Below are 13,892 nucleotides of genomic sequence, written 5' to 3' on the forward strand. Positions count from 1 at the left end.
CAGGTTTCTCTTATGCCAACCATACAGGTGAATGATCGGCGACGTACTTATATAAAACCACCCAAACAGGAGAAACTGTCTGAGGTAGCTTATGAATCTTCGAGCCAGTCAGAGGATGAATCTGATGATGATACTGACCCTGATTGGCGGAAGACCCCTCTTTTCAAGAAGATAAGGCAGATTACACGACGCAATCGGCTTGGAAACAATGACGACAGTGATGACGAACCTGATAAAGTAAAACAAGCATCAAAACGAGATTCCAGCGGAGAGGTTAAATGTGGCTGTAAAGGCGACTGTTCCAGCAAGCTTTGTAAATGCCGCAAAAATGAAAATTCTTGCGGTCTGAAATGCAAGTGTTCAGTAATGAAGTGTAAAAACAAAACCACACCTGATAATAGTATCTCTGATTCCTCTGGTAAGCATGACACCCTCTTAAATTCAACTTTTGAGGGCAGATCCTTGAATGTTCTCCAGGAAAACAACATTAACAAGAGGCCGAGACTAAATGATACAGTTACACTGGAAAAAGAACATAGTGGATTACTCGGTGTAAAAACTAACATTGACTTTGAAAATTCCCCACCCTTATTTTAAGTAAAATAATTTGATTCATATCTTCCATGCTTTAAATGCATTCTTTTTATTTATATTCTGACCAACATGTTATGATTTTTTATCTGACAAGTAATGTAAATGTTAATATAATTATTTAATAGCAGCTGTACTAAAAATTCAAAGTGAAATAAGTAAGGATGATTCTTACCATATTGATGGTTTTCAGTATAGGTTGAGTCACTTCAAACCTGCACCAAGAGGATTCTGCAATCATTTTTCTCTTAATACTAGTCTTAATTTAATTAATATTGCTTTACGGTCATATGGAATTCTTATTTCTTACAAAGTTTATTTTAATCAGTGCAACTTTTGAGGATGTAATCTTTATTAGTCTCATTTCATATGTAATAGAAAAGTTAGAGAAAATCTTGATACACATTCTCTAATTCTTTTCTCATTTTTGTAGATGCTGGTGCCGAATTTTTATCATCACAAAGATCTCAAAATTACTTATTGTTATAGTCTTGATTTGTCTTCTTTTGTTATAGTCTTGATTTGTCTTCTTGAGCCCTCACTTAAGCCAAGACTTTGCTTGTTAAGCCTCAAGAAATAGCTTAGCAAGCCCCTGCCCCTCTCTCTCTCCATATTTTCAAAAGGTGTGAATATTCATGTCTTTTAACACATGAAATTTCTTTCTTTTTTCTGAGATTTTATTTGTACAATATGGTTTTTATTACTTACATATTCTTAGAATTGTAAATTTTTATCTCTAGATAATAAAAATTCTATAAAATTGCTTATTGCCAATTCCCTACATTCCTGGCCCCTCCTTGTGAAGTAGGGGCCTCAGAAAGCTACTGGATTAAATTTACCTATATTAAGTTTTGTAACCAGGTTGAGGGATGTGTAGAATTTTAAAAATTTGATAAGGTGACAGGGCTACCAAGTATGAAGCTGATGATGATGGAAAGAAATAAAGATAAACTGAGACAAGAATAAACAAATGGGAGGATTAGATTATAGACAGGAGAAGAGAAGGCCAAGTGCATGTGGCAAGAGGAATGGTCTCAAAGCAGAAAAAAATGTTCTGAATAGCTAACTGTTCCCATAAGATTACAAAGCTGTTTTGTTTAATATTTAAGTGCCTGCTGGAATGGTAGTTGAAGCCTGGCAATAAGGTGGTTAATTGGTAGGATACCATCTCGACAATTTGAGGAAGGTAACAGGGACGTATGGCCCCTAATCATCTGTATGGCGAACAAGTTGTATGAGATTTCTAGGTTCCAAGCTTACACCTGGCTACTGTTTGGCACAACAGGAAGCTGTGGGGTTCTTTCTCCATGCTTGCTTCGGTTTAAGCATGGAAAAAGGCTTCTTTCCTGGAAGGCAACCTCAAACCTAATATCTTCATTACCATTTCACCTTCTGGTAATCAACAGCAGGCTGGCTTCTTTTCCCTGGCAAAACCTAGGACTTCCCATGTGTCCCTGCCAAGTAATATCCAGACCTGCTAGCTCTATCGTCTAAGGTCCTAAGAGATATTCCTCTGTAGTTAAGCTGTGGATGCAGCTGCTCATAGTCTGGTATCTCGGGAAGTTGAGAGTTCTGGCACTTCATGCCTGGATGTTTTCCAGCTTCTTCCCCAATGAGAGGGTTCTCTCTTTGCTCTCCATTGGAGTTCTTGGATACCTCCATTCTCTGAGTGGCTGTCTATGAGACTAGAACGGTCTCCAATTGTTGGTGTTGGAGACAAGGTCTCTCTCTGGTCAAAGCTACTTTTCAGCAGGAAGCGGCATTTTTCTCACTTGCTTTTGCCATGAAGCTTCTTTCTGCCCTGACAAGTCAACATTCAACCACGACTTGAGTCTAGGAGTAGATCTTTCCTTTTTGAGAAAAATCTTCTGTACTCCTGAGAAGCTATAACAGTCTTTCTCTCTTGCAGATTCAAACCCAGGAGGGTCATGACTCTCCCCTTTAGAAGTTTTTATTGTAGCCTGTACAAATCTTTTTGAGGGCTGTCAGACATAAGTCTGAACCCAGAGATTCTCTTGTTCAGCCCTAACATCAGCATAGGTATAAGCGAGTTGTCTGGGCTCTTGTATGCATAGAACTCAGGAGGATGGAGATTATTTGTTCAAAATTATCCCGAATTTTGTAATGAGATTCAGAACTGTCAATCACATCAGTTTGAATCTTTCTTGTTATCCTCACTGAAGAGCGTCTGTAATGACTTACAAGGTACTACAGTGCGTCACTGACTTATGGTGACAGTGACTTATGGTGCCTTTTTGGCACTTTTTCAGCCCTGTTAACAGTGTTTTAGTTTCATAACTTGATGCTGCATCAAGTTGCAGCACTGCTGATGGCGCTGTAAGTTGATGCAGCACCTTAAGTGCCGATAACGCGAAAAACCAACTTACGGCGGAAATCAACTTGCGGTGTGGCGCTGGAATAGATACCCCGCTGTAAGTCAGTGACACTGTATTGAGTTCTGTCTGAGTGCTGCAGTACTGTCTTGAAGGAACTCGATACCTCAGATTTGTACACTGACAACTCTTCAGTTAGTAATAACAAGAGTTAAAGGAGTTTTCCAAGTACACTTACCTCCTGGCTCAGTAAGTCGATCCGCAGGCATTCCCTTCCACTGTGGAAGGAGAATTGCAACCAGAACAAGAGCTCATAATAGTAGAAGTATCAACCTATACTTTGCACTCAGTAGGAACCTGCTGGCTTTCAGGTATTACATGACAAGAGGCGGTCAAGTATGATCACCTGCACATTGTTTTACCTGTGGAATGTTGCCAACTACCCTTGGACATGCTATCCATGAACCAGTGGTGGTTGCTCGATGGATTGGATAGCGAGCACAGCTCCCTTTGGGACAGGTAGCACTTCGTTCAAGTATCAGATTGGCAGGAGACCAGATAGGAGTGACTGGTTCTCCTTCTCTCTTCTTCCTTCCGCTCTGGTAACGCAGAGTCAGAGTGCCCAGCTGGATGGATGTGAGTGCAGGTTAACTATCTGACTGGCTGGGTGCCAGTCTTTTCCTTGGCAATGAAGCAATGCAAGTTCCCCTCCTCTCTTGGCAAGGGGGGAGGGCAGACAACAAAGCCAGCTCACTGATTGTATTTACCTTTTACTGTCTCCGACACTTCAGTATGGGTTCTTACAGCCTGACTGAGTAATGGTGCACAAAACCTTTACTTAATGGTCCTGAAGTCTAGCGACTGCTACATCCCATATGTGCAATACGCTAGAGGTGCAGGGTCCCTCCCTTTGCTCCTAAACAGACCAGAAAGGTAACACCCCATGTTAGGTGAACCTACCAGTCGGTTCAGAAAGTACCCAGGTTCCTCCTACCATTGGGTGTCTCCTATGTAAAGAACAAAGGTTTGTATTTGTGTAGGAACAATTAGCAAATTTTAAAAATTATTTGTATTTTTCTTAATATACAAACCTGAAGTTCTTCACATTAATGCACAACCTTAGCCACCAGGAAGGAACACCCCATGTCAGGTGAACTACCAGTCGGTTCAGAAAGTACCCAGATTCCTCCCACCAATGGGTACGTCTCCTATGTAAAGAACGAAGGTTTGTATTTGTGTAGGAACAATTAGCAAATTGTAAAATTTATTTGTATTTTATATTTTCCTGAATATACAAACCTGAAGTTCTTTACATTAATGGACAACCTTAGCCACCTCTCACTCTGGTACCTGAGCTGGAAGGCAAAGTGGAGTGCAGACCAACAGGTGAGCAGGGCTTCCCCCTATTTGTCGGTAGTTCTACCTTGTCAAGAAGTTTGAAATGCTGTTCCAGCCCACGTTCACAAATTAAATCCTATGTAAAGAACTTTAGGTTTGTGCTGTAGTTGGGAAAAATACAAATTACTTTTAAATTTGCTATTTTGTATTTATCATAGGTATGCAAAAGACTATTAAATCCTATGCAAAGAACTTCAGGTTTGTAGTTAGGAAAAATACAAATTACTTTTAAAATTTGCTATTTTGTATTTATCCTAGATATGCAAATCAGTCTTTTACCATAATCCCACCTCAACCATCCTCAGTCATTGATGCCCTAAGAAAAGTGCTGATTTACCAAACAGGTGAGTGGGTGGTAATCCACCACAAACCTACTGCCACCAATTAACCACCTTGTTACCAAACTCTAATGACAGTTAAAAGCTGAAGCCAAAAATACCCCAATAAAAGAATGGTTTGTCTATCTAGGGAAATACAGTACTGGTTTTCTAAAAATTCTCTTTCATTTCATCAACATCTTGTAAAAAACAGATGTAAAAAGAGCAAATTACAAGACATCAAATGGAAACAAGTTTGAATTTTTCTTATCAAAAATATATTATAGAAATATGGAAAAAAAAAAAAAGCAAATTATACAAGATCAAAATGGAGAAAAATCTGAAAAGAGATGAATTGCGTAATGATGGTGGAAGAGCACTTGCATGAAAGTACAGGATGAAGACCAGTAGAAGTTCAGAAAATCAAGAAGAAAAGTACAAGGAAAGATTTGGACCAGATGGGAATTCATGAGAATGGCACATGACAGAAGTGAGCAGAGAGAAATAATTTCATATCTAACCTCTGCACAGTATCACTGGATGTTCTATAAAATTTTCACATTTTTAGATACATTATGAAACGAACAATTTTTACATTCTTTTCCCACAATATTACCTGACTTACTAGTGGCTTCAATGTCAAATGCCGATACCATCAGATCAATCTGGAAAGTAATTGAAAAGTACCAGTTGAGCAACAGTCTCATACTGCCTGATGTCACTATTTCTCCCTAACCAGGCCATAAATTACATAAACTTGCATCCAACACTGCTGGAATGCTAAGAGGATGTCTCAAAAATGAAAAGTATGATTGGAAAGAGCTTTATTAAATATAACAATTATCATAGTACTACAATAATAAGGTAAAGTTTTCTACTTAATGCAGTTAATATTCTTAAGATGCTTCAGCTGTGAATTATTGTAAGAATATGATAAGAGTTTTATTCAGTGGGGAGGGGGGGGAGGAATAAAACTCAACTTGCTGGAATCCAGTAACTATAACAGTACACAGAAAATATGAAAATACTGTACAATAAATTACTAAATGTTATTCACATATAAATATCTACACAGCAAAACAAAACAATGAGACTGCTTCCAAAACTAACATCAGATGCCATTATCATCTCAAAAATGAGAAGACAAAAATAAGAATGAGTGGAGAATAGTGGTTATAATTCTGTCAAAGTAAAATAGATTACAGGAAAGTATAATACAATACGAATACATAAGGCTAATGACAAATTCAGTCATTTGATCTCTCCTCTTCACTTGCGAATGATAATGACATAAACAACTAGCCGCTTCCTGGTGACCATGGATCACTGTGATGATTTAAGTAATAACGTAGTGGCAATCTTCAGCCACTTAATAATAATATACCACAATCATGAGGAAATCGATATGCTGTATAGTAGTGACTGACTATGCGTTATCTTCTTACAGAAGTTAAATTCGTGTGTACAATAATGATGAGCTTTATAATGAGAGATGCACATACTGTATATGTCAGTCTTATTAATCTGAGATGAGCTTGGCTGTCTCCCAATTAATAATACATTTATACTTGGATATGTTGCTTCATTGAAAAAGACGCTTACCACTAGGTATGTGGTTTTAATCATAAGAATACAAATGTTTCATTAGAGCATGTTATAGAGGTTAACAAATCAGGATAAATTTTTACAGTACCATAGTATTTTGTTACACCAATTAAATGTAGGTAGTCCCCGGGTTACAGCGGGGGTTCTGTTCCAGCAGCATACCGTAAGTTGGAAAACGCGTAACCCGGAACATTGTAATAAAAAACAGGTTTTTAAGCGTTGCCCTAGTAATAAACCGGTTTTCTCACCTCCTTATACGCTGTGGTGAACCCTCCTGGTGGCTACAGCTCCCAAAACTAGTTTTCTCACCTCATTACAGAACCTACAGCTACGCCGCTCAGAAACTTGTTCCAGTCTTTTGTCGCTTACGGTGCACCGTAAGAGCAACGTAACTTCAGCCTTCTGTCCCTTAAGGCGCGCCGTAACTTCAGAACATTCGCCATAACCCAGGGACTACCTTACATATTGTATATTTCAACAGCAGCAAATGAGACCCTGTTAATTCATTAATATCGTGATGATCACAAAAGAAAAAAGTTTTCAGACCTTAATATACGTATTTCGTAAATGTAAAAGTGTTGGTAAGAGATAGCATTTTCTATAAACTACTAAAAACTCAAAGAACCCATTCTTTATCAACTCTGATCATATCTGATTTTTCTGATAGCGTAGTTGCTTGTTTCGTCCTCAAGGAGTTATCTTCCATGGGTCTATCAGAGCTCCATGGTGACCTCACTAATATCAAAGGATTCTCTTTTAGTAGGTCTTTTGGCCAGGTAATGTGTCGTAATGATAAACATTATAACACGAACACGTGATGGAGTTTATAATGGACTCAAAGATAAGAAGGCACTTCCTTTATCTTCAGCGAGGCTGTGCCCAGTTTTCCATCGTCAAAACCTGCCAGAAGAAGAGGTGATTATCTTGTGAGTGCAGTCCGCCATACTGTCGGCAAACGGACTGGCAAAAAGCCCAAGAAGCCATTACTTTCTGTTGTTGCTTTGGATCAGTTTCATCAGTGCTCCATATTTCACAATGGAATCACCTAAAGAAACAAGTTAAGTGTCTAGTTTTAAGTCCCAGTTAGAGTTTTAGTTTTTAACTTTTGGAATTGTTAGTTACATTGTGTGTGAAAGCCAAAAACCCAGTTTTTCTTGCCCCACGTGACGGCACTAACTGCTTATTGTTAGTTGTGAAAAGTGCAAGTTATTTTTAAAAATTTGTCTTTTGAATTAGATGTTTCAACTAAAAGAAATGTTCCACAATTTATCACTAATATAGAAAATCTTTTCAGATTATACAATGTCTACAATAACAATAATCTAGACAGTAGCCTAGACCAGACTGAGAATAATTTAGACTGGATAAATAGTGGATGCTGTCTGTAGCCTATAACTTATGATCACATATCCTTAAGTGTGAACTGAATAACCTAGATTATCTCCGAGTCCATTATATACTCCACCACGTACTATAATGTTTATCATTAAGACACATTACCTGGCCAAAAGACCACTAAAAGAGAATTCTTCAATATTAGTGTGTCACCATGGAGCTCTGACAGACCCATGGAAGGTAACTCTTTGAGGACTCAACAGCGACTACCAATAAAAGGTCCTTCCTTCCATAACTATTTTAAAATACTTGTAAGATATAAAAAAATTCTGTATTTCGCTGCATGTGCAGTATTTACTACTGGTCATTAGTTAGCTTAGGATATTATCCACTCAAACTGACCAGATTTTGACTTTTATTATCTAACTTCTATTATCTAATCTGGACATTTTGTTTTTATCATCCCAAAGATTTGGAAATAATTGTTTATAATAACTACAACAACTCTTCTGACATCTACAGGCCCACATAAGATCTTTTCTTAAAACAAATCTGTTTTGTAGATCCATGCCATTTTCTTGCTTGAGCTGTTTACTTCGTATGTACAGGAATAACAAGATTAAAAGATTTATTGAGTAGACAACCTCCCTCTCCTGTGATAACACGGCATTTCCTCTTAGTGGAATACCGAATAACCCCTCTATTCTTAACCCATGTTCTACAGTGTCTTGTTTTCAAATTAATGTTTTGGTCTTGTCTGATGGGAGGAAGGAAAACCCAACATAAGGTGCTTTATAACTCAGGTAAGACTGGAGTAACCTTGGCTGAAATACAGGCTGATGGAATAGCAGAATAGAGGTGGCACTAGCAATGGTCTTGAACAGTGTTTGCAGAATGAAATAATTTTCCCATATCCTTAGCTGGGTGCATAAATATTCATTTCTAGTCAACAGCCATACAGTACTTTGAAAACACCGTTTCCTGGCCATTCCTTTCCGTCATACATCTTGAAGTAAGAAAATACAAGGTGGCTAAAAATTCCAAAGTACAGTATTGTCCAGTTGCTTCAAGCAGCTAAGTCCTAAGAAGGAAGCTGATAAAAAGAGAAACCAAGTGACTCAACGTTTTTGGAATGAGTTGTTTGGTAGAAGCTGCTACACTTTAACAAAATGTCAGACAGACAAAAGGCAGTCATAGCACTATGGAGATCAATGAAAATTTCATCTAGGGGTGGAGGAAAATATAAATACTTAATTTAAGATTTATTTTTTAAATACTAACCTCTCCTTTATGTAGCTTTTACTTCCGCGCCAGCAGGAGTTCGACAGATCAAAACAAAAAACGAGAACACTCAGTTTTCTATGAATATCCTTCTTCTATCCATCTACTTCTCCCACCCCCCCCACCAGGGGACTAATCGGTACAAACACCCATAGCCTTCAGTCTGCTTCTGTCTACTTTGAATGTGGGGAGGTAAGTACTTATTTAAAAAATAAATCTTAAATTGAGTATTATATTTTTCAAAGAACCTTGCCTCTTCATTACATAGCTGATTCCCATATTTGAAACAGGTGGTGGGCCACATCAGGTTTACTTCTGTTTGTGCAATTCCAAGGGGGTCAAGTTCCTCAAGCCCTAGTGACTCCAGGCTAGGTAAGATACTGTTGCAGCCAAGGGCCTGGCCCAAAACTGTACTTAGCTCAAAATAAGGCAAAGATAATTGCCTTGATTTTAGCAAGGCCTATCTTATCTGAGACTGTGGCTCTCTAGCTCTTTAGCTGTGTCTAAGGCTACTGTGAAGTTTCCACAGAAACTTCTTTACAACGAGCTAGTTCTCAACCGTTCAAAGGTCGGCAAAATAATGAACTGAAGAACCCCATACAGATTCCAAGGTAAAGTATGTAGCAGAGACCTGGGAACTCCACTTTAACACCTTGGAAAACATCTAGATTGTTTGTCCTCAGACAAGCCTATAGACAAAGTCAACATGGCCCTTTAGCCTTAAAAGCTGCACCAAGAAGTTTCCTCATGTTCGAGAAACAACAGAAATCTTACCATGTTGTTTATAGAGGTGTCAGTGCTGGAAAAAAAAACTAACATGGGACCATGACTTATACCCTGACCACTTGTGTTGGAAGAATCGATTACAGGAGTAGATTCTCTCCCAGCACTGAAAAGTGACATACAGTAATCCTCTTGATCATCCCCAGTGCATCATGTAAACTCCATTCCATGTTGCTAGATAAAGAGATGAAAGCTTTGAAACTTCACACCAAATTATATTTCCATATGCATATCTAAGGAGAGCTCCAGATACGGAACAGCAAATTGTGAGCATACTAACCCCAGGTATTCCTTTACCTAAAGAGACCCTGCGACCAATTTGCTATCTTGAAACAGCACAAAGGCTGAGAAGAATTCCACCAAATTCTGCCAAAGAAAGATCCATAGCACTGTATTGCAAAGAGCTCTGAATTTATTCCTGTTGGCTACCTAGATGTACTAGTACTATTGTGCTCTTGAGTAAGATGGCTTAATTGTGCGCCATCATCCAAACAAGAAAGCAGTCCTAAATTAACTAATTTTCATCAAGAGAGCTGATGAGAGGGCTCTGCTTGTCAGGTAAACTGAAGCCTTGTACAGTAGTTATGTCTAGTTGGCGTGTTCCCTAACCCACTGAATGAATGAATTAAAGACGAAATTTAAGCTATGAAGGAAGATGGAAAGGTTGAGTGGCAAGATAAAGAAATCCAGGAAAGAAATGACTGGATGTACAGAATCTAAAGGCAAAACTGAGAGAAAACCTCACAGTTGCACAAAGCAGAAATAGTTAAGTGAGGTTGGATAGCTAGAGGGAAGAAGGGTAATGGGAATGGAGGTACTGTAAGGGCTAAAAAAAAAACATTTAAGGCTAGAGGCCAAAGGATCACCGCCAACACCCTTTAGTAATGCATACAGTGCACCATGTGAGGTGGTCTAACTTAACTCACCGATGAGGCATTACTGAATATGAAGATGTTAAGGAACATTTCAAGGAGAATGCTCCCCTGTAGCCATGAAAGCGAGAAACACTCCAGTTTTGAGATGCCATGATTATCTAATCTGACTTCAAAGTAACCATGTGCAGAACTGACTTGGAGGAAAAAATGTGAAAAAGAAAAAGTGTACCACCATTGGATGGACATGTGAAATTATGAACTTGTCTGTTTCTATCTGGACAAGACTAACTAGGGCATAGCCTATCCAGATAAAAAAATTTCCTGTTCAAGAGGTTGACTTCTTACAATACTGTAAAATATTTTTATTCCTCATTATTGAAATATGTCAAAGTTGGTGTGACTGCATGTGCTTTAATCCAACAGCTGGTCATGTGGTTTAATCCACCAGGTGGTCAAGAGTTTCAATCCACACCTTGGTCATGAGTCCAGATCTGAATTTCTGCACAGTGTTTTTAACTGCTTTGCTACTGCAGTAGTTGGATTTTGTGTAACTGCTTTAAGCTATTTAATTGTTTCAATAAACGTGAGAGTGATATCGTCTTGCTCATTTCATATTTCCTCCCCTTTTACAGATGCATGCTTGTGGGTGAATGAGGAAGGGCTCCATTTCCATGATAAGATTTCTGAGTTGTACAGCATAATGCGTCTAATTGACAGTCTCAATCTGATAAATCGCAGCTTTGTACTAGGGTTAATAATAATTATATTATATCTGCATCAGAATATTTGATTGATATAACGGTGGCCAACTAAACCTTGTAGCACGAGAAGCCAAACTGAAGGACCTGCTGGTTGGTAATAAAAAAATAATCAGCGCATGTTGAAAACCTTTAACCTGACATACAACAGCCTGAGGGAGCTCACTAAACTGATCTGGCTTTTTGAAACAAAAACAAAATGGTCTTTCTTTGAAGGCATTTCAGTTGTTTCAATCTTCATGTTTGGATAACTTGTTGCATCATTAAATGCTTTGTTTGAGCACAAGCGATTCTAAGCTGAAATTGCCAGTATGCCTACCATCCACAAGTTTCACGCCACAACATACAAATGTGTAGAGCTTGTGAATCCACTTAAGTGTGTCTGATAAGAATCATGGTAAATGAGTTCCTCTTGACACACCTTTCATACAATGACTGTAATGAAGTGAAAAACCACCCAAAATTACAGTGAAGATTTAAAAAACCGAGGTGTAAGTAAATTGAGAGGCAGAATCTGATAATGATACTGAACCTGACAGGTGGAAAGTCTTCTTATCCAAAATGAACATACTAAACAAGCCAACTGTTTTGGAATCAACAGATAAGAGTGATGGAGAAGCTGATAAAACTGAAACAAAATGATCAAATCGGTATTCTAAATGGTTAAGTGAAATGTGGCTGTAAATGGAACTGAAGCAAAAGCTCCAAAATTAAAAATCTTATGGTATGAAAATGCTGGAAGGATAAATCTCCCAAACTTACCCTACAGAAAGCCAGAGCAGGGCACAATCCCATGAGGGAAAAATAAACTTAATAAACTTCCAGAGCACAAATGAGAGGAGGGTGGGCACTGCTCACAAAGATGATACAAGGTTCTTTTCATCAGAGTAATTTAAGTCATTAGTTATTTGTACGCAAAAGTAAAAGGCTCAAGCAAGGCAATGGTTTGCACACTGCATGAAGACAAGGCCACTTGAAATCTTCCTAATGTGCTTGCATCTTGGGTATTATGTAACTCAAAAACAGCTATCACCTTCAGACAAATACAGGTGTAATGAGACCTTTAATAAAAGCTTCACATGCACCAAATATTATTTTTATCTGATATGGGGAATATACTGTACTGGCACCTCAACTTATCGGATATTGTTACTAACCAAGTCTGGCAAAACAAAAAATATTTTGTATTCTGTGATTTGGTTTTACTTGTAAGGTTGCTTTTCTTGTGTTAAAGTCCTGGCTATTGTGTACAATAAGGTTACATATTTAGTACATTGTTAAATTTACACTTGAAAAGCAATTTTTTAAAAGTGAAAGCATCACTATTTATTCATCTGGCAAGCAAGTGCTCAGAGATTCTGGGATGGTTGATTAAATACAATGTAACTGAATGTATGTATGCACTATACCTGTATTTCAAAAGAGGCAATTTTGCCAAAGGTCATTGTTAATTCAATGCATAAAAAGTCCTTAAATAAATTTTGTTTTTCAGAGATTCTGAAGAGATTTTGTTTCATTGCAGAAGCATGGTGATTCTGCCTCATACTGAAATGTCCAAAGTCAACACATCCACATCAGTCTCACTAGGCTCAAGTCACTGTTTTCATGGTAAGATTACACAAAATTTACGGTTCATTATCTGATACTGTGTGGTATTCTGATTGACATAAATTGTATTTAATGCGCTGTTGTTAACACTTTGTCATCTACTTAAAATTTTGTGTTGTATTTAATATACAGTAAGTCTGTGTATGTATGCATGATTACTTTATATGTAAAGGAACATCAGACTAAAAAACAGTAATGTACTGTGGCAGGCCTACCTCTCTCTCTCTCTCTCTCAGCATTTTTATTGACATTTATTCAATGCAGTGTAGTATGGAATATGAAGATGTAGTGCTACATACACATGTTTATATAAGCTTTTCAGTCTGTGTAATGTGTGCACGGCACTATAATAGATTATGCTTTAACTATGGGTTTGCTCTCTCTGGGTTATTCTTTACATAATATATACGATTTTTACATAAAGAGAAAAAGGTGAGCAAATGGAGAGAGGGAGCGAGAGAGAGAATATGCAGAGTGAGTGTGTAGTTTTGCTTACCAAGGTACATATATGTGTACACTCACACATACAAAGACTGAAAAATAAATGCATGTATTTGACATTACATTACTGTATTAGGTACAATACTGACCAGCATTATATAAATGTCAATAAAAAAATTCTGTATCAGAGTGGGGAAGGAGGGTGGATCACAGTAAGTGTGAAATGTTTGTAACATGTGAAAACATTGACACTAAGAAGTATGTCCTTTGTTATGCTGTATAATTTTTGTGTATTCAACTTATTATGTAACCATGCATGACAAGTGAGCAAATCTACTGCAATTTGCCGAGTTTTTGTATTGTAAGCATTTTAGATTCAATAAATTCTGACATTTCTCTGAAAATTAATAAGTACATTAAATTAAAATGACAAAATACCTGTTAGGAGAGGTTATTAATTACTTGATATGGAATTCACAACCCCAAACTGTCTGTTAAGCTGAGGAGCCACTGTACATACACAAACATGCTCTCAGGTGTAGCCCCACATGCAAACCACTGGTTCTA

The 13,892-nt window shown here is 37.7% G+C and overlaps 1 protein-coding gene across 1 annotated transcript in view; it reads left to right on the forward strand.

Moving 5' to 3' along the window:
- The window catches only part of LOC136828932 (chromosome-associated kinesin KIF4A-like), a 38,073-nt gene extending 36,722 nt beyond the window's left edge, over window positions 1-1,351 (forward strand). The window contains exon 23 of the mRNA XM_067087299.1: window positions 4-1,351. Coding sequence (XP_066943400.1) covers window positions 4-597 — 594 coding nt within the window. The 3' untranslated portion in view covers window positions 598-1,351. The remainder of the gene's footprint in view (window positions 1-3) is intronic.
- The last annotated feature ends 12,541 nt before the right edge of the window (window positions 1,352-13,892 follow it).

The sequence above is a fragment of the Macrobrachium rosenbergii genome, chromosome 43 (assembly GCF_040412425.1).
Source record: "Macrobrachium rosenbergii isolate ZJJX-2024 chromosome 43, ASM4041242v1, whole genome shotgun sequence".
In the NCBI taxonomy this organism is placed as follows: domain Eukaryota; kingdom Metazoa; phylum Arthropoda; class Malacostraca; order Decapoda; family Palaemonidae; genus Macrobrachium; species Macrobrachium rosenbergii.